The sequence below is a fragment of the Mesoplodon densirostris genome, chromosome 1, assembly GCF_025265405.1.
Source record: "Mesoplodon densirostris isolate mMesDen1 chromosome 1, mMesDen1 primary haplotype, whole genome shotgun sequence".
NCBI classification, from domain to species: domain Eukaryota; kingdom Metazoa; phylum Chordata; class Mammalia; order Artiodactyla; family Ziphiidae; genus Mesoplodon; species Mesoplodon densirostris.
Genome location: NC_082661.1, coordinates 132,796,125 through 132,817,758, shown reverse-complemented (window position 1 = coordinate 132,817,758; position 21,634 = coordinate 132,796,125). Strand labels below are relative to the sequence as shown.

Here is a 21,634-nt window from a genome sequence, read left to right as displayed (position 1 = left end):
GTAGGTTTGGGGCTGGGGGGAGACATAATTTGAACATTGGTATATTAAGGATTAATTGACTTGCAAATTGACAAACCAAAACAACTTACAGTGGCTGTTGAACTGGTTTTCCGTTAATTTGGTTTATTTATTTGTATTTGTATTTATTTTTTATTTTTTGGCCATGCCACATGGCTTACCAGATCCTAGTTCCCTGACCAGGGATTGAACGCGTGCCCTCAGCAGTGAAAGCATGGAGTCCTAACCATTGGACAGCCAGGGAATTCCCTAATTTGATTTATTTTTTTAAAAGGTAAGAAAGACATAATTAACTAGATGATTATTTCTCAAATATATTCTTATCTTTACATTTTTCTAGAGACATTCTTTTCTCCCATGAAACTCTGTGGCCATAAAGCCAGTGACTACTTTTTTCCTATTCCAACCACTGATGATTCGCAGCATCCTGACTCCTGCCCCCTTGTTTTCATTTCTCAGTTCTCATCCCTCCTTTCACTTTCCCCCTGTGTTAACGCCAGCTACCAGCTGTCAAGCAGGTGGATTAGGCCATTTATCAAATCAGGAGGTTTTCCTTTTTCATTCCAATCACTTTCTTAGTACACTGAGACTAGGAATTAATTAAGGTTTTGTCTCAAAAAATTAACTTGGACTTATATTTTATCATTTAAAGTTTGGGGTAGCAGGGAACAGGTCTCAACTTAATATAAAGGCAAAGCAGTAATTCTGAATATTCTTCTCCCAATTTCAGTTTCAAACAGTTTTCATTTTGATAATGTACCTGAACACTCTTCTCTAGTTTACTAATCATCAGTCTGTATTGTTCTACCTGAGCAGAATTTACTTGAAATTCTATGCAATTGCAATGAGGTTCTCTATAGGACCACTACATGTCACAATGATTAATTCTCAGACATTTCCACTAGGTTCTCAGTCACCTGAGAAGACCTTGTGGCCAGAAGGAACAAATGTCCCTTGTTCTTTATTTTTTAATAAATTTAATTATTTGTTTATTTATTTTTGGCTGTGTTGGGTCTTCGTTGCTGTGACGGGCTTTCTCTAGTTGCAGCAAGCAGGGGCTACTCTTCGTTGCGGTGCGCGGGCTTCTCATTGCGGTGGTTTCTTTTGTTGCAGGGCACGGGCTCTAGGTGCGTGGGCTTCAGTAGCTGTAGCATGTGGGCTTCAGTAGCTGTGGCTCGTGGGCTCTAGAGCACAGGCTGAGTAGTCGTGGCACACAGGCTTAGTTGCTCTACGGCATGTGGAATCTTCCCAGACCAGGGATCGAACCCGTGTCCCCTGCATTGGCAGGTGGATTCTTAACCACTGCATCACTAGGGAAGTCCCTCCATTGTTCTTTAGAGCTGAATAATTCAGTCTCTCATTTCACTAGCAAAAGTTTTATTCAGACCATATATCAACTTGTTTGAGTTTTTTTTTTTTTCAACTTAAACTGAATTTAACAAAAACCGAACCACCCAAGTTACCCTGGGACTCCTGCCCAGATTCCCATAGGTCCTTGCCTAGGAAATGTACCACTACCCCTTAAGACTCCAAGTCTTAAGTAAAACCAGCTCAAATAAAATTTTTAGGCTCATCACTTAAAAGCAGTGAGATTCAGATATCAGGAGAACTCAATGGAACACCTGGGGAGTATCGAGAAGCCAGTGGGGCTCGATGGGCTCATACTAGTGCAGAATGCTGGTCAGGGAAGAATTCAGGTGTCCTCTAGTGGGTTATCTCTTATATCTTGCCAGTTACACCTGCATGTGGATGAAAAAAATTAATCAACAGTCTAAGAAAGAAATGGAAAATTTTATTTGAGCCAACCTGAGGATAATAACCTGGGAGACAGTCTTTCAGAAAGTTCTGAGGACTGTTCTGCCTATTAGAGATCAAAGCAAAGTTATATAAGTTTTTGAGACAAAGATTTTTAGATCAAATGATGTTGACAGTTTACACAAGCCAGATCTGAATGCACAAAGCTAGTAGTGGGTCATCATGTCCCCTTACAAGATTAATAAGGAAGGTTATCTCCTAAGGAGGTCTTGTTAATGCAGATGCACAATACACACTAAAGGGGAGGGAAGAGGCCCAGATGGGCAGAGAAAATTTTTATGTTTAAATTTTTCTTGTCTTGCTATAAAATATGAATTTTATTCATCATACCTCACTTTGTAGACAATTTGATTCCTCACATCTACAGCTGCAGATCCAATAGAACCAAACTGGTGGGGAAAACCACATGGCCTTTCCATTAAGAAAGGAGGATCAGACTGGAGATTCATGGCTTGCTTTGACTGATGAGAATATGCTAGTCTAACAGGGGAGAATGCTCAGGCCTGGGTCATAGACCTAGAGTAATTCTGAAATCTTAAGTGTGAAATAGCAAATGATGGAACCTCTCAGGACCCCTGCAGAACAAATCAGAATTCCTTCCAATGTTCCCTTCCCCCATCATTCTTTGCACAGTGCTGCACCAAATCCAGTCTTTCAAGGACCATTTCCCACATGCAACTATTGAATGCATTTTGGCCCCAGTGTATTTGTATAAATCTCACTAGATAGCTGTACCCCATCTATGCATCCTAGCTTCAGTGATCCACTGCTTAGAAAGCATAAAAGAACAAAATAAAAGCTTGAAAATTTACAGCTTTCTCTGCCAGGCATATTTTGCCAAATACACAGTGGTAAACTACCAACTCAAAATACTGGCAAAAAAGCAAAAAAAATATCATGTTCCCATAACAATAGTTTACATTTAGTGAACCATCAAAATGGGCATGGAATAAATTTCCCATTTTTCTTTTTTAAATTTTATTTATTTATTTATTTATTTATTTATTTATTTATTTATTTATCTGCTGCACCTGGTCTTAGTTGCAGAATGCGGGATCTTCATTGCTGCATGCAGTATCTTTCAGTTGTAGCATGTGGGGATCTAGTTCCCTGACCAGGGATCGAACCAAGGCCCCTTACATTGGGAGCTCTTAACCATTGGACCACCAGGAAAGTCCCAATAGCTCCATTTTTCTAAAAAATTTAAACAAAGCTCAATTCTGATATACAGTTGTCCCTTGCTATCAGTAGAGGATCAGTTCCAGGGACCCCAGAGATACCAAAATCCTTGAATGCTCAACTTTCTTAGATAAAATGACATAGCATTTGCATATAACATACAAAATCCTCCTGTATACTTTAAATCATCTCTAGATTATTTATTACACCTAATACAATGTAGATGCTATGAAAATCGTTTTCAGCACATGGAAAATTCAAGTTTTGCTTTTTGGAACTTTTTGAATTTTTTTTTCTAATATTTTCTGTGTATAGTTGGCTGAACCACAGATGTGGAATCTGTCGATAGAGGGCCAACTGTACTTAAAACAGAAATAGTATTAATAAGATTAACCTATGAAGTAATTTTTAATGAAGTGGAGTTAATTCAAGTCATGTCTTCTGGGAATAAAAATGGACAGCAACAAACAAACAAAAAAAAGGTGGAAGAAAAGAAATGTGACCTTGATGTCTCCTCAAATGTCCATAATCTCCACAGCTGTTCCTTTCATCCTCTGGTGATATTAATCTTCTGTTTATTTTGCTATTGTAATTCTAAACATATTGTTTCCTCAGAGCTTACCCTCTACAAGTTGGTCTATGCCTGTTCTTTCTTACCTCAGTAAAAGTAAAGAAAAAAAATGTGTGTGTGTGTCCTGTTGGTGGTTTAAAATCGAGTTGGGACTTCCTCTTTGAACAGTTGCCTTTTCCTCTCACGGAAGGGAGATCTCATTTTGTCTGAGACTAGATTAAGTTGAAACAGACCACACACCAACGAGAGGGTATGATGGCTAAGAAGCCCCCAAAACCAGCCCCTCGCAGGATCTTCCAAGAAAGGTCAAAGATTACTGCTCTACCCTTGTACTTTGAAGGTTTTTTATTAGTCAAGCGGTCAGAATACCAGGTAAGTCCACAGATGATAATGTTAAACTAGAAACTTCTGTCTTAATATAAAATTTATTTTATGGTGATATGATGTGACAAGAGCCTTCTTGTCTCTGCTGGGACTGAATCCTCTTCCCTGAGGTCAGAAATATGATTCCAATTTGCATAATTTAAATACAACATATGGCTTAAACACATATATGTATATATATATAAGCTTCTAATGTTGTCACTAATGTAAAAAAAATTCCTAAATTTCTAAAGAATTTATTTAAACATCACAGAAGAGTTTAGCTTAGAAGATAAAATGTCTCCTATATATTTTCTCTACAATTTACTACTATGATGACAAGTACTATTAAGATGAAATGATACTATGATTGAAATTAAACCTTCTGCTCCCATTTGCAGTTGATTGAAGCTTACAAATAATGATCAAATTATTTTTTATGATAAACTTTTGAAAAAAATTGTGAAAATGATAAAATTGATACTGTTTAACATTGTGTATAGTTATATGTTCTAAGACACTGTTCAAGATAGTGATTTTAAAAGATACTACTTAGGGTGCTCTATTGGTAGATGTACATTAAGCTACATAGATACATTCACTCTAAGAAAATTCACAAAGCATTCTTTATTTTTTAAACATAAAAATGAAAACTTATAATTACTTAAAATCAGTGCTTTTGAAATACTAATTGTGGATAATTTGAAATGAATGAGAGAAATAAACTTGAAAGTGTCTGTTACTAAAGAAAAAAGAAATCATTAACTTAGGTCAAATTTTATGAAATGTTAATATTAATTGAAACTAGAAAAAATAGTGTTTTGAGAAATGCCTTAAGAAATGTTTAATAATAATTATAAAAATATTTTTTCTGAGGATTTATTAATGCTTATAGAAAATGTGTGTATGTAAAAATATCTGTAATAGCACATTCATATTTCTTGCATATATAATCAGATCACTTACTATTGGAGAGTAAAGACATGGTAATTTGTATTCTGTTATGGGTGCTAAACAGGTATTAGTAATATCTGTCAGTTACATTGGAACATTTTTTAGTTGATCCTATATGCTTTTAAAATGAATTCAATCTTATTACTATGGGTTAGCTACATTATTACACTTTTGTTGTTGTTGTTGTTATTTTGTTTGTTTGCTTTTGCGGTACGCGGGCCTCTCACTGTTGCGGCCTCTCCCGCTGCAGAGCACAGGCTCCGGACGCACAGGCCCAGCGGCCATGGCTCACGGGCCCAGCCGCTCCGCGGCATGTGGGATCTTACCGCACCGGGGCACGAGCCTGTTTCCCCTGCATCGGCAGGCGGACTCTCAACCACTGTGCCACCAGGGAAGCCCCTACATTATTACACTTTGCCAGGAAAGGGGAGTGGGAAAAAGAAATTTCTAGATTGTAATTTAAATTTGACTATTCACTGAATTTTTTCCAAAGTGTTTATAATAACTGTTTCTGATACTGAGTTCCTTTTAATGTTTAAAAAAGGCAATCCCTTGGTATGGTTAGCAGGAAAAAAAAAGGATTTTAGGGTGTCAGTAAAACATGTCTTTACCTAATAGTTTTGCCACTTATAGCCTGGATTTAATACAAGTTACTCAATCTCCTTGAGGCTAAATTTCCTCAACTGTAAGATGGAGAGAATATGAGTTACCTCTCAAGGTATAAAGCCTGGGATGCAGTGGTGCTTAGTCAATTAATTCATTTAAGCAGTGTATATTACGTGTTTCCTATGTACCAAGTACCACACTCAGTTCTGGAGAATATGAATAAAATACAAAAACCCTACCTTCATGAGATTTAGTTTAGTAAGGAGTGATGACTCACTTACCCAAATGCTGGTCTAATTTTTCTTGGAAAGCATGCCTTGAAATGAAAAGAATAAACTATAGGTGCAAATATTTCAGATGAAATCATAGCAAAGTATCTCTTACTTATATATCAGGGAGAATAGATCAAGAGGACGACAGTAATGTCTACTAACAAGGTGATTTCAAGGATTAAAGGGATAACATATGTAAAACACCTGGCTCATACTAGAGATTAGATTCATTCTCCTTCCATTTTATTATTCATCACATTCTTATTAACATACTAAAATCAGTTTTGAATCCACAAGTAATCAGGCTCAAAGGAGAGCCACAGTGATAATTAGAGTGCTGGAAAACAGAAGCAATGAGAAAAAGCTAAGGAAAAATAGTCGGACTTCTAGGCAAGTGGTAGCAAAGTGCCAGGGAACATTTGAAAGGGAGTTGAGCCAAGGGCATAAAGAATGTCACCTTTCGATCTGAGGGACAGGAGGAAGTTGGGAGCCTCTACAGAATATTAAGTGAGGTCTCTGCTGAAGGAATTCAAGATAGAAAAATTATAACTGAGGAGTAACCTGTTCTATAAGGAGATTACATGCTGAGAGGTTTCTTAGCTATTTTTGTGACAGGGACACTTTTAAGAATTAAGGTGCTTTGCCCCCAGGAAAATGTTCCAATATACACCATTTTAAATGCAATTCCAAGAGGTCCATGGAGCCCAGGTCAAGAACCCATTAAAAGTACATAATCTTTATGGAAAAAATGTGGGAAGATTTACTTAACCCACAATACTAGAATTCTGGATGATTAGGAAGATCTACTAGACAATAAAAGCTATTCAATGCTACAGTGAGATACCAATGGCATCACAGTTCTTACAAATGGGGAAAATTCTCAGTTTTCTGGAACTATTTGAACTAAGAGAGCATTTGGGCAACATCTCACAGTCTTCAAACTATGATGTGCTATAATTAAAAACACTGTATGTAATATGTCTTCTAATTAGCCTGAACATAGAATATGATCATCATAATAGCATTAAAATAACATTTCTCTGACTAGTCCTCTAACTGCCGCTAATTCATTTAGAAAAATTTTAGGGTTCAGTTGTGCTCTCAAACAGTTCTCTATGCTAGTAATCTCCAAATTTTTAAAATAAAACACTCTTTTCAAGAAAACATTTTAGAACACAGATCTCTAATATAAGAATATTAATTTATTTAGAAATTATATATATGTACTCCTGTACTACTAGTCCAAACAAATTACTAACTATATGCAGAAAAGGAATTAAGAAAAATGAAATAAATGAAATATAATTTGACATTCTAAAAGTTTCTTCCCCAGAGGGATCATCTTGCATGCCTCCGAGGTTTAAGTGCCTCACTTTGGAGACCACTATATAACTTCCTTCTTTAAGCAAAGGCACTTTATTCATTCACAAGAAAAAAAAAATGGGAGCTTTTTATTTGGGACAGGGGCTAGAGAGGAACTTAACTGGATTTGCACTGTAACCCATTTTTCCTAGTTACATCCACCAGAAAGAGCACTGGGAGCCAGGAGATATTAAGTATCAGTCCTACTTTAGAACTTGGGCAAGTCCTTCAGCACTTTTCATCTGTTTCCTGTTTTGTAAAATGAGTAATTACTCCCTTGCATAACTGAATGGGTTGCTGTAATGATCAAATAGACTAGATTAAAATGGGTATATTTTCTTGAGGTGTTGCCATATGGAAGATATGCTAGGCTCTTAATGTCCTATCACTCTGATCTTTACAGTAATCCTTCTGGGTAGAAATTATTTTATCTACTTCAAGATGAGTGAATTGTTGTTCACAGAGTTTAAGTTCGAGGTGCCTCACCATTAAGGGGCCTAACTTGGATTTTATTGCAAAGCACTTGACATCATGCTGCCTTTCAAACTAAAGTTCTAATTCCATTTGGTGGTGGGTTTCTAAAGGTTGGGATGTCTAATCACTAGATTCTTTATCACATTGAGCTCAACAGTAAGCTCAGTAGACTTTCAAAAACATTTGTTTAATTGAATGAAAATGAGATAGTGACCTTAAAGTCTACGTACAAGGTCATCTAATGATTATGAAGCTTAGCGAGAAATTCAATAGGCCTATTTCGGTACATTTTTTTACTTCAGCAATTGAATACAAATGATTGCTTAAAAATAAGAAATTTTGTGTTCAGTGTATTTAATCCAAAAGTCTGCCCTTCAAAATTAATTTTTAAAATAGCTATGTATCTCTGTAGATATAAATATATACCTAGATGTTGGTCATTTAGATTGATATTGATAGATGACTCCGATTATACCGGTTTTCAGGAGCGCTTATCAGAAACTAAATCAAGCCTGTGACCCGCAGGTCTCTGCATACTAAATATAAGTTTGATTTGTTCTTGGCTCTGGTTAGTGTCCACAGGGCCTACTGACATTTGGAATCTTCCTTTTCCTCCAGGTTGCTTTTTCCTCAACTCAGTGCCTTTGTTCTTGCTTCTTCCCCCATTTAATAAACCCTCCTTAATGCTTTCTATGAATATATATGTTTGTTTACCAGTAACGCTCCCATTTTTCCCTCATTAACCCTAGGCAATTCATACCATTCTCTCATGGCTGAACACCTCTGTAATTTTTCACAGGAGCACAGATGCATGTCTGCATGTACATAAAGAGCGAATGCAATAAACCTGGACTGCTATTAGTGATTTTAGTTTTCTGACTTGTGGCAGGTTAATACTAATGAGGCTAATAAAGAAGATGAACAGGGTGGTAGGCTTTGACTGCAGGCTTTTCTCTTGTTTTCTTTTCCTCTAAGAATCATAAATTCTCGGGTTTGGACTTTATCTTAGATGCCATACTTCAATAAAACTACACAACCCGTGACTAAGTTCTCAAACCAATACGCCTCCATTCCAATCTCCTCCCCACTCTCCCTCACTCCCATCCTAGTTCCAAAATACTGTGTAATCTTGACTTCCTCCTTGCATTGAGAGACTTAGCATTAGAGAAGGATGTAAAAGCCTTTAAAAGAGAGAGATGATTTTTTAAAAGCTCCGAGATAAATTTGAATTGTTTTATTATTTCATCTCAAGTCAATTCTCAGAAAGTTCAAGTATTTTTCAACAGAATGACTATACACTTTCATGGTTTTTATAGAACACCTGCCTAATCATAGTATAGGTTAGCAACTTTTTCAAGCCAAAGTTCTCAATGCAGTTTTCTATCTTTTTACTTAAGACAATATGAAAGGGTGATTTTATATAGGAATGACAATGGATTTCATTATCCTAGTTTACAAAATATCTTCTCCTACTTGTACATAATCCCATTAAAAGAGATCTATTTTAGAGATTTTTAGTTGGCATCACCCTCACACACACATACAAATTACCATGTGGAAAGAGTATTATTATATGGATAATAAAATATGCAAAGTACCTGTTAATAATGTGAGTGATGAGGTAATGCTTCCCCACCACCACTGGCCAATATTGATGGAACCCTTGCTATGTCCCAGGTCCTAGGTGCTTTACATACATCATTATTCCATTCAATCCTTCAACAACTCTGAGGATTTGCTACTTATGTAGTAAGAGGCTGGTTTCCATACTTCTATTCTTGGTCCCTTAACACTGAGCTCTCACACAGGAGACACATAATTATTATTATCATTACAATTCACTGGTTTTTAATATATTCACAAAGCTGTACAACCATCACCACTATCTAGTGCTAGAACATTTTCTAGAACATTGAAAATGTTTGTTTAATGTTTTAAGTTTTAAGTTTAATGTTTAAGTTTCTGAAAAGAAACGCCATTAACAGTTACTCCCACTTCCCCTGCCCTGTACATTTTTTTTTTTTTTTTGCGGTACGCGGGCCTCTCACTGCTGTGGCCTCTCCCGTTGCGGAGCACAGGCTCCGGACACGCAGGCCCAGCGGCCATGGCTCACGGGCCCAGCCACTCCGCGGCATGTGGGATCCTCCTGGACCGGGGCACGAACCCGTGAACCCTGCATCGGCAGGCGGACTCTCAACCACTGCGCCACCAGGGGAAGCCCACATTTTTTATACCCATTTGTTGGGATTTTTCCTCTCCCAAGTTTGAAAGCAAGTGGAAATTAAGACACAGGAATCACACAAATGAAGATCAATTCATTACTTTTATTATTAATAAAATCTATTGATAGTGGTTTAGATTTAAGGCCAAAACTGTGCTGACACTTTACCCCAGATATAGGTAGGCTTGACCTACCGTGAGTCACTGATGCAGTTTGAGAGTCACAGCGTGCCCATCTTGGAGGCCCTCTGCCACATGGCAGGGAACAGAGTAGAACACCCACTCTGTCCCGGCAGGCTGAACTGAGAGAAGACAAGAAGGCGTTGAGTTGAGCTTCTTGCCTCGCAGACTCACCTCTTAGATACTCAATCCTACCCTCTGCTGAGGAGGTGGTTCTCTCTAGCAGCACCCTGCAGGATAGGTTGGAGGGAGAAAGAAAGCAGTGGAGAGACCAGGCAAAGGGCTATTTTAATGCCATTAACATTTTGTATCCTATGTGAAAATAAGGAAAGAAAAGACTTCTGCTGTGGCTGAAATTAAGGTTTGTTCCCTTGTCTTATTGAACTGCTTGACTCAGAGATGTGTCAAGTATATACTGGCATCTGGATTTCAGACAAAAGGAAGAATCTCTTTGCCCAGTTTTACAATTGCTTCTTTGGGGACCATCTGTTGGCTAATCCTTCAATCCTATGCCCCTTTGAATTGTTCTTTTCTTTGGTAATCCATTTTTGATCCAGGAGGCATCAGCATGTTCATTAATTACATTATAGTCAGCTCTCTGTTGGGAGGTAGGATGAAGTGGAAAGATCACAGGGCTTGGACAGAGAAACTGTGCTCCATGTTCCAACTCTACCCCTGAGGTAGATTGCTGCAGGACTACTATCAGTTTGTTCAAATCTCACTATATAAACTCCCCTTGGAAATGTGACTTTTCTGCTCCTTCCATAAAGAAGCTGAGTCTGTTTTTCTGCTCCTTGAATCTGGACTGGGTCATGCTTTGGTAAATGTGACAAAAGCAGAGGATTAGACAGTACTTGCACATTGGGTTTTGCCCTCTCTTACCCCTGAGCATTCTTCTGCTAGCAGTGAACAAGTCTAGGCCAGCTGACTGGAAGATGAGACTGCACGGAGTGTGATTCCAATTGTCTCAGTAGAGTGGTTTCCAACACCAACAACCACTTTTCTGATTCTCTGGACATCAACTAGGTGTTCAACACTTCAGTTCAATTCTGATACTAACTACCTACCCAAATTTAGTGCAGACCCCCCAGCTTAATTAAGAGCTGAGTCCCACGAGACTACCCCCTACTTCACTCACTAGCCACAAGTCCCAGATCTCCTGTCCTTCGGACTGACTGGTGATAAATCAGGGGTTCCCATGCCCCTCTCCCAAGATTTCATAATTTACTAGAATGGCTCGCAGAACTCAGGAAAACACTTTGCTTACATTTACTGGTAAGGGATACAAATGAACAGCCAGATGAAGAGGGCAAGGTCTGGAAGGATCCCAAGCATGGGTGTTACTGTCTTTGTGGAGATGGGGTACACCACCCTTTTGGCATGTGGAAACTTATCAAATCTTGTTGTTCAAGAGTTTTTATAGAGCATAATCTCCAGGCCCACCTCCTCCTTCCTGGAAGTTGGTAGGTAGGGTTGAAAGTTCCAACCCTCTAATCATTTGCTCTTTTGGTGACCAGACCCATCCTGAAGCTATCTAGGAGTCCCATCCTAAGTTACCTCATTAGTAAAAATTCAGGTATGATGTAAAAGGGTTCAATATGAATAACCAAAGCACTCCTATTACTTAGGAAATTCCAAGTGTTTTAGGATCTCTATGCCAGGAACTAAGAGACAAAGACTAAATATATTTCTTATTGTACCACACCTAGTCATTCTGCCTTCCCAGCTAAGTCCCCAAGCAAGCGAATGAGGGTACCTTAGACCATTAAGTCACAGCCAAGTATACCCAGATCCAAAGAATCATCCGCCAGCCACAGAATGAGGAGAAATATAAAATGCTTGCTGTTTTAGTCCACTAAGTTTTAGGGTGGCTTGTTATACAGCAAAAGCTAATATAGCACCTTATCAGCCATGAAGACAAAGGGAGAAAATAGTTCTATTAAGAACATGAGAAAGATGGTTGCTGTAATTCAGAATGAATTTAATCTTGAACTTCCTGAGAGCCAAGGAAAATAAAAGAAAGATGGGTTATAGAGTTCCCATTATTTGAGAAAATAAGTCTATAAATTCTAAAGAGGTGACAAACATTTTGGTGGTCAAAAAAAGAATAACTGATATGTCATTATCAAAGAGACACAAAATACCATAACATATGAGTGTCTTCACATTTATAAGCAAAAGAAAAAATTTCTTCACCTGATTTTCTTACATTAACCCTCAATATAAATCAAGATAATCCAACGTGTTATGAAAATTCAGCTTATTAAACCCTAAAGGAAGCAATGATCAACATGTCTATAAAACTGACTGGAATTTTTAAAAACACACTTTTGCAAAGAACTGGGTATGAAGGAAAGTCTTCAGATTTGAAGGATTTTCTTTTTTTTATGTTTTAACCACGCCCCCCTTGCCATTCTTTTGTAATACAGCAAATCTTCATAAAATGTAAGTTCTTATCTAAATAGACTTTCACTTGATTGAGTCTTACTAGGTTATTTAAATATTTTAAACTTAAAAAATTATATTTCTATAGAACTCATAATAATGTGAACATATTAATTATGAAATGTTTAACATATGAATGAAATTTGAATTCAAAGTTCAGCTTTGATTGTGTTATTTTTATCATTAGCAATTGCTCATATTTCCTTGATCTATATAAATATATTCTATTTATTGAACCTAAACTATGAGCCATGTACTATGCTAAGTGATTTATATGTATTAATTCATTCAATCTTTTCAACTGCCTTGGAAGGTAGATGTTAAATGCTTGTCCCAACCTGGCCCCTTATATGGCCCCTCTTACAGGTGCAAGTTTCCACTGAAAGTGCACAAAAAGTCAAGCATCTTAAATCAATGAGGAAAATTTTGGAAAACAATTTACTTAAACACAAATCAAATTACATCCCTACTGCACACCTCATACTAAAATTTGTGAAGGATTTAACCAGGAATTAAATGTAAAATTAAGCAATAAAAAAGTAGGTGATTTATCTCAGGAGAAAGAAGAATATTATATCACACAGCAATTAAGAAGTTACAAAGGGAAATATCAATAGGAAAATAGTTGAATATACATAATGAAATGGTGCTTACAATTTCTTTCCCACAGGATTATAAACATTACTGGACAGAGCTGAGAGGAACTACACTTTTCTTTTATAACGACAAAAAAAGTACAACAGTAAGTAAACATGTTCGGCTGATTTAATTTTTTCCCGATAAACACTTGCCATATAGTTTATTGTTCACTTTCTGTCTTCCGAAAGTAAAGACATTCCAGTACAACCAATTTAAATAAGAACATTTATATCTGTGAGGGCTATGGTAAAATTTCCTAGGCAACTCAGAAGGTGTTAACTGATACCTGAAGTCTCCTAACATACAATATGTCAAAATTTAATTTTTCTAGAAAGATACAAACATACCCCATGAGATAAGACTTCTAAGAGCTCAAGCATGAGAATAACAATAAAGAAATTCTGAGATTATTTATTTGTATTAATTTTAAATAATTGATTGATATTTCACTTTATCCACACAAAAAAAGAAAATGGTGTATTTCCTTTTTTCCACAAATAAAACGTAGCATTTTGGTAGCAAATGCATGTCTACCTTGGAATGCTATGCTTATGAGATTTTATGATCCAGTAACTTGTTTAAATATAAACATTTCAGACCATGAATGTAGTACCCCACACTTCTTAGAACATTATTATTACAGGACCAGATCTAATGTAAGATACAGAAAAAGAGCCTCTGTGATGTAATCTACCTGCAGGAATTTCAGCACCATTAGTGGTAAACTAACCAGAAGTCATTTATAAAACCAAACAGAAAACAAACTTAAAATGGTCATCTTTGAGGTCAAGGGTTCAAGATGGCAGAGTAGAAGGATGTGCTTTCACTCCCTCTTGTGAGAGCATTAGAATCACAACCAACTGCTGAACTATCATCAACAGGAAACACTGGAACTCACCAAAAAAGATACCCCACATCCAAAGACAAAGGAGAAGCCACAATGAGATGGTAGGAGGGTTGCAATCACAATAAAATCAAATCCCATAACTGTTGGGTGGGTGACTCACAAACTGGAGAACACTTATACCACAGAAGTCCACCCACTGGAGTGAAGGTTCTGAGCCCCACATCAGGCTTCCCAACCTGAGCGTCCAGCAACAGGAAGAGGAATTCCTAGAGAATCAGACTTTGAAGGTTAGCAGGATTTGACTACAGGGCTTTGACAGGACTGGGAGAAACAGAGACTCCACTCTTGGAGGGAATACACAAAGTAGTGTGCACATCGGGACCCAGGGGAAGGAGCAGTGACCCCATAGGAGACTGAACCAGACCTACCTGCCAGTGTTGAAGGGTCTCCTGCAGAGGTGGGGGGTGGCTGTGTCTCACCATGAGGACAAGGACACTGGCAGCAGAAGTTCTGGGAAGTACTCCTTGGTGTGAACCCTCCCAGAGTCTGTCATTAGCCCCACTGAAGAGCCTGAGTAGGCTCCAGTGTTGAGTCGCCTCAGGCCAAACAACCAACAAGGAGGGAACCCAGCTCCACCCATCAGCAGACAAGTGGAATAAAGTTTTACTGAGCTCTGCCCACCAGAGCAACAGCCAGCTCTACCCACCACCAGTCCCTCACATCAGGAAACTTGCACAAACCTTTTAGATAGCCTCATCCACCAGAGGGTAGAGAGCAGAAGCAGGAAGACCTACAATCCTGCAGCCTGTGGAACAAAAACCACATTCACAGAAAGATAGACAAGATGAAAAGGCAGAGGCCTATGTACCAGATGAAAGAACAAGATAAAACCTCAGAAAAACGACTAAATGAAGTGGAGATAGGCAACCTTCCAGAAAAAGAATTCAGAATAGTGATAGTGAAGATGATCCAGGACCTCAGAAAACGAACGGAGGCAAAGATCGAGAAGATGCAAGAAATGTTTAACAAAGACCTAGAAGAATTAAATAACAAACAAACAGAGATGAACAATATAATAACTGAAATGAAAAATATACTAGAAGGAATCAATAGCAGAATAACTGAGGCAGAAGAATGGATAAGTGACCTGGAATGAGAATGGTGAAATTCACTGCTGCAGAACAGAATAAAAAAAAAAGAATGAAAGGAAATGAAGACAGCCTAAGAGACCTCTGAGACAACATTAAATGCAACAACATTTGCATTATAGGGGTCCCAGAAGGAGAAGAGAGAGAGAAAGGACCTGAGAAAATATTTGAAGAGATTACAGTTGAAAACTTCCCTAATATGGGAAAGGAAATAGGCACCCAAGTCCAGGAAGCACAGAGAGTCCCATACAGGATAAATCCAAGGAGAAACAGGCCGAGACACATAGTAATCAAATTGACAAAAATTAAAGCCAAAGAAAAATTATTAAAAGCAACAAGGGGAAAATGACAAATAACATACAAGGGAACTCCCATAAGGTTAACAGCTGATTTCTCAGAAGAAACTCTACAAGTCAGAAGGGAGTGGCATGACATATTTAAAGAGATGGAAGGGAAGAAACTACAACCAAGATTACTCTACCCAGCAAGGATATCATTCAGATTTGATGGAGAAATCAAAAGCTTTACAGACAAGCAAAAGCTAAGAGAATTCAGCACCACCAAACCAGCTCTACAACAAATGCTAAAGGAACTTTTCTAAGTGGAAAACACAAGAAAAGAAAAGGACCTACAAAAACAAACCCAAAACAATTAAGAAAATGGTAATAGGAACATACATATCGATAATTACCTTAAACGTGAATGGATTAAATGCTCCAACCAAAAGATACAGGCTCTCTGAATGGATACATAAACAAGACCCATAAATATGCTGTCTACAAGAGACCCACTTCAGATCTAGGGGCACATACAGACTGAAAGTGAGGGGCTGGAAAAAAATATTCCATGAAAATTGAACTCAAAATAAAGCTGGAGTAGCAATACTCATATCAGATAAAATAGACTTTAAAATAAAGAATGTTATAAGAGACAAGGAAGGACACTACATAATGATCAAGGGATCAATCCAAGAAGAAGATATAACAATTATAAATATATATTCACCCAACATAGGAGCACCTCAATACATAAGGCAACTGCTAACAGCTATAAGAGAGGAAATTGACAGTAACACAAAAATAGTGGGGGATTTTAACACCTCATTTACACCAATGGGCAGATCATCCAAACAGAAAATTAATAAGGAAACACAAGCGTTAAATGACACAATAGACCAGATATATTTAATTGATATGTATAGGACATTCCATTCAAAAAGAGCAGATTACACTTTCTTCTCAAGTGCGCAAGGAACATTCTCCAGGATAGATCACATCTTGGATCACAAATCAAGCCTCAGTAAATTTAAGAAAATGAAATCATATCAAGCATCTTTTCTGACCACAATGCTCTTCTCAAACTCTTCCAAAAAACTGCAGAGGAAGGAACACTCCCAAACTCATTCTAAGAGGCCACCATCACCCTGATACCAAATCCAGACAAAGATATCACAAAAAATGAAAATTACAGACCAATGTCACTGCTGAACACAGACGCAAAAATCCTCAACAAAATACTAGCAAACAGAATCTAACAACACATTAAAAGAATCATACACCATGATCAAGTGGGATTTATCCCAGGGATGCAAGGATTCTTCAATATATGCAAATCAATCAATGTGATACACTACATTAACAAACTGAAGAATAAAAACCATATGGTCATCTCAACAGATGAAGAAAAAGCTTCTGACAAAATTCAACACCCATTTATGATAAAAAACTCTCCAGAAAGTTGGCTTAGAGGGAACCTACCTCTATGTAATAAAGGCCATATATAACAAACCCACAGCAAACATCATTCTCAGTGGTGAAAGCATTTCCTCTAAGATCAGGAACAAGACCAGGATGTCCACTCTCACCACTATTATTCAACATAGTTTTGGAAGTCCTAGCCACAGCAATCAGAGAAGAAGAATAAATCAAAGGAATCCAAATTGGAAAAGAAGAAGTAAAACTGCCACTGTTTGCAGATGACATGATACTATACATAGAGAATCCTAAAGATGCCACGAGAAAACTACTAGACCTAATCAATGCATTTGGTAAAGTAGCAGGATACAAAATTAATTCACAGAAATCTCTTGCATTCCTATACACTAATGATGAAAAATCTGAAAGAGAAATTAAGGAAACACTCCCATTTACCACTGCAACAAAAAGAATAAAATACCTAGGAATAAACCTACCTAGGGAGACAAAAGACCTCTATGCAGAAAACTATAAGACACTGATGAAAGAAATTAAAGATGATACCAACAGATAGAGAGATATACCATGTTCTTGGATTGGAAGAATCAATATTGTGAAAATGACTATAACACACAAAGCAATCTACAGATTCAATGCCATCCCTATGAAATTACCAACTGCATTTTTCACAGAAGAAGAACAAAAAATTTCACAATTTGTATGGAGACAAAAATGACCCCGAATAGCCAAAGCAGTCTTGAGGGAAAAACGTGGAGCTGGAGGAATCAGACTCCCTGACTTCAGACTTTACTACAGAGCTACAGTAATCAAGACAATATGGTACTGGAACAAAAACAGAAATATAGATCAATGGAACAGGATAGAAAGCCCAGAGATAAACCCATGCACCTATGGTCAACTAATCTATGACAAAGGAGGCAAGGATATATGATGGAGAAAAGACAGTCTCTTCAATAAGTGATGCTGGGAGAACTGGACAGCTATATGTAAAAGAATGACATTAGAACACTCCTTAACACCATACACAAAAATAAACTCAAAATGGATTAGAGACCTAAATGTAAGACCAGACACTATAAAACTCTTAGAGGAAAACATAGGAAGAACACTCTTTGAAATAAATCACAGCAAGATCTTTTGGATCCACCTCCTAGATTAATGGAAATAAAAACGAAAATAAACAAATGGGACCTAATGAAACTTAAAAGCTTTTGCACAGCAAAGGAAACTACAAACAAGACAAAAAGACAACCCTCAGAATGGGAGAAATATTTGCAAATGAATCAATGGACAAAGGATTAATCTCCAAAATATATAAACAGCTCATGCAGCTCAACATTAAAAAAACAAACAACCCAATCCAAAAATGCACAGAAGACCTATATAGACATTTCTCCAAAGAAGACATACAGATGGCCTAGAAGCACATGAAAAGCTGCTCAACATCACTAATTATTAGAGAAATGCAAATCAAAACTACAATGAGGTATCACCTCACACCAGTTAGAATGGGCATCACCAGAAAATCTACAAACAGCAAATGCTGGAGAGGGTGTGCAGAAAAGGGAACCCTCTTGCACTTTTGGTGGGAATGTAAATTGATACAGCCACTATGGAGAACAGTATGGAGGTTCCTTAAAAAACTAAAAATAGAATTACCATGTGATCCAGCAATCCCACTACTGGGCATATACACAGAGAAAACCATAATTCAAAAAGACACATGCACCCCAATGTTCATTGCAGCACTATTTACAATAGCCAGGAGATGGAAGCAACATAAATGCCCATCAACAGAAGAATGGGTAAAGAAGATTTGGTACATATATACAGAGGAATACTAGCCATAAAAAGGAGTGAAATTGGGTCATTTGTAGAGATGTGGATGGATCTAGAGACTTCACACAGAGTGAAGTAAATCAGAAAAAGAAAACAAATATCATATATTAATGCATATATATGGAATCTGAAAAAATGGTACAGATGAACTGGTTTGCAGGGCAAAAATTGAGACACAGATGTAGAGAACAAACGTATGGACACCAAGGGGGGAAAGTGGCAGGGGATGGTGGTGTGATGAATTGGGAGATAAGGATTGACATGTATACACTAATATGTATAAAATGGATAACTAGTAAGAACCTGCTGTATAAAAAAATAAATAATATTCAAAAAAATAAAAAACAAAAAAACAACAAAAAAAGAAAGTAAATGACAGCCTAAATTGCCAACTGTAAGCAGTTATCTGACTTCATTTCTTCAAGGCCTCTGACAATTTTTGGCCTCATGTCTTGCAATTTCCCACTTGAGCATAATGCTACTTTTACCCATTCCTCTATTACATCAGACTTTTGCCTGAAGATGGACTTCCCATTTGCTTTTATTTAGGCCTGGAAGGCTCTCCTCTCTTCAATACCATCTTCTGAGAGAGGGCTTCTCTTTTCACCCACTGTAAGTTAGGTTTCTGCAACCCTTTCTTACCAGTTACTATCTCTCTCTCTATTCTGTCATGCTTTTGGAAAATTACCTTCTGATATTTTCGCTCAATACAGCATTAATATTTTTTTGCTTTATCCCCACTCTACTAAAATAATAACCTAATCTGGACTCTCTACCTTCAATCTTTCTTATGTTTAATTCATCTTACAGCTAGAATGCACTGATCCCAACACCTTGTTTGGCCATTTCATTCCCTCATTCTCCTACCAAAATATGCCACCCCAATATTTGATAAACACCCCATGCCTAGAGGATAAAAGTCCTTAGCCTTTTGTTCAAGGTCACCCTGTACAGCCTCTACCTACAGCCCTAAACCATAACTTCTACTACTCCTTTAGAAGGAATGCTGTGCCTCATGGAATAAAAATCATGTTTACATACATTCCTTCCTGTTCAGTTCAGTTTCACATCATTTCTCTTGCCTGTTTCATTCTCTCATTCACCCTTCTACATTTCTAAATCTTTATTCTTTATTTCAGGCCTACATCAAGTTCTAGCACTTCAGTGAACACTTCTCCAACTGCTTCAGAATTTAATGACCATTCCCTTTTTCTTCATACTTACTCAGATCTAAGCAAAAAGAGTTTTATGTTCCTGACTATGAATTTAAAATAGTCTTACACGTTTTTGTATGAAAGAAATGTCTTACAAGTACTATACTGCTTATGTTTGATATAATAAAGCTGCAAAATAAAAAGCCAGAAAAAAAATGGTCATCTTTCACCAGATCTCTGGGTAGACAAGATTATATAAAGATGTTTTCAAATACCATAAAATAAATTTTAACATAATTAACTTCTCTGTTGTGTCTCCAACTTCCCACTGATGTCAGTGAAAATACAAAAGACCCTGGCCTAAACCTTGTATAATACACATATGTGGGGCTTCCCTGGTGGCGCAGTGGTTGAGAATCTGCCTGCCAATGCAGGGGACACGGGTTCGAGCCCTGGTCTGGGAAGATCCCACATGCTGCAGAATAACTAGGCCCGTGAGCCACAACTACTGAGCCTGCGCATCTGGAGCCTGTGCTCCGTAACAAAAGAGGCCGTGATAGTGAGAGGTCCGCACACTGCGATGAAGAGTGGCCCCCACTTGCCACAACTAGAGAAGGTCCTCGCATAGAAATGAAGACCCAACACAGCCAAAAATACATAAATTAATTTAAAAAAAGTAACAAATGTTCAAGTACAATTGGTGTCTTTTTAAAAAAATACACATATGTGAGAGAGTTCATAGTTACTATTCACCTACTACATGGCAAGGGAGGTACAACTTAGTGATTGGGAGCCTGGTCTTTAGGTAGACTACCTGGATTTTTGTCCTAGCCCTGCCACTGTTCACTGTGCCATTTTGGGATCTTGGGCTATTTACCTAACCTCTCTGTGTCTCAGTGTATCAGTTAGGGTACTGGTAGGAAACAGATGACCTCTCAAATTAGGCAACTTGAAGACAGTTTAATGAAGATACTATATTCAAAGCAGTGGACAGGATGTAGGAAAACCACAAAGGATAGTACAGAACCCTGAGGCTTTGTGACAGTGCCCCATTACCATACCTAGAAGTAAAGGAAAGAGAGGGAGAATAGTGGGAGAGGTGTGTGAAGATGACTGCCCTGAAAAGAGTATGATCTTTGACAGAGGAAGCAATTGCATAGAGTAATAAATACCTGACCTCACTCTCCTTGCTCTTCTGGTCTCCTGCCAGTGTTCACCAGCGGTCCAACCCAACAGAAGTCAGAGGTTAAGGAAGCCCTTCATGTTGTCCATATAGTTCCCCCTCCTGGTGCACAGTGTTGGATGGTGAAGGGATAAAAGTGAATCTAGAGGAGCAAATATCAATAAAAGATCTCCAACACAATCAGTTTCAAATAAAAAATAGGATGAAAACAGTAGCCCATCTCATAAACTTATCAAAAAGATTAAATGCAATAGTAAGTAAAAGGACTTAAGATTGAGTCTTAAGACTTAAGAGAGCAGCTGGCACATAGTAAGCATTTAAGCATTTTACACGTATTATCTCATTTAATTCTCACAACATCCCTGCAGAGTGGATACTATTTTAATGCCTACTTTATAGATGAGAATAGTCAAGTTTAAGATTAAAAAATTATACAAGATCAGAAAGTTAATGAAAGGGGTACAATCCAGATCTTGTTCCTGAGCCAGCATTCTTAACCACTATGTCATGAAGAGACTGTTATAACAAAATGCTGTGGAATTGCCCATCTACCAATTTTGTTAAAAGAGAATGCAGACTTTGGGGGAGTTTTTTTCGGTGATAGTCTTAGAAGAAAGCACAGGGATGGAACAAGCAACAACTGTAGATAC

The 21,634-nt window shown here is 37.6% G+C and overlaps 1 protein-coding gene across 1 annotated transcript in view; it reads left to right on the top strand.

Annotated features, from left to right (window-relative positions):
• The first annotated feature begins 3,835 nt into the window (after positions 1-3,835).
• The window catches only part of STAP1 (signal transducing adaptor family member 1), a 43,938-nt gene continuing 26,139 nt past the window's right edge, over positions 3,836-21,634 (top strand). The window contains exons 1-2 of the mRNA XM_060090583.1: positions 3,836-3,955; positions 13,130-13,201. Of these exons, the coding sequence (XP_059946566.1) occupies positions 3,836-3,955; positions 13,130-13,201 (192 nt within the window). The remainder of the gene's footprint in view (positions 3,956-13,129; positions 13,202-21,634) is intronic.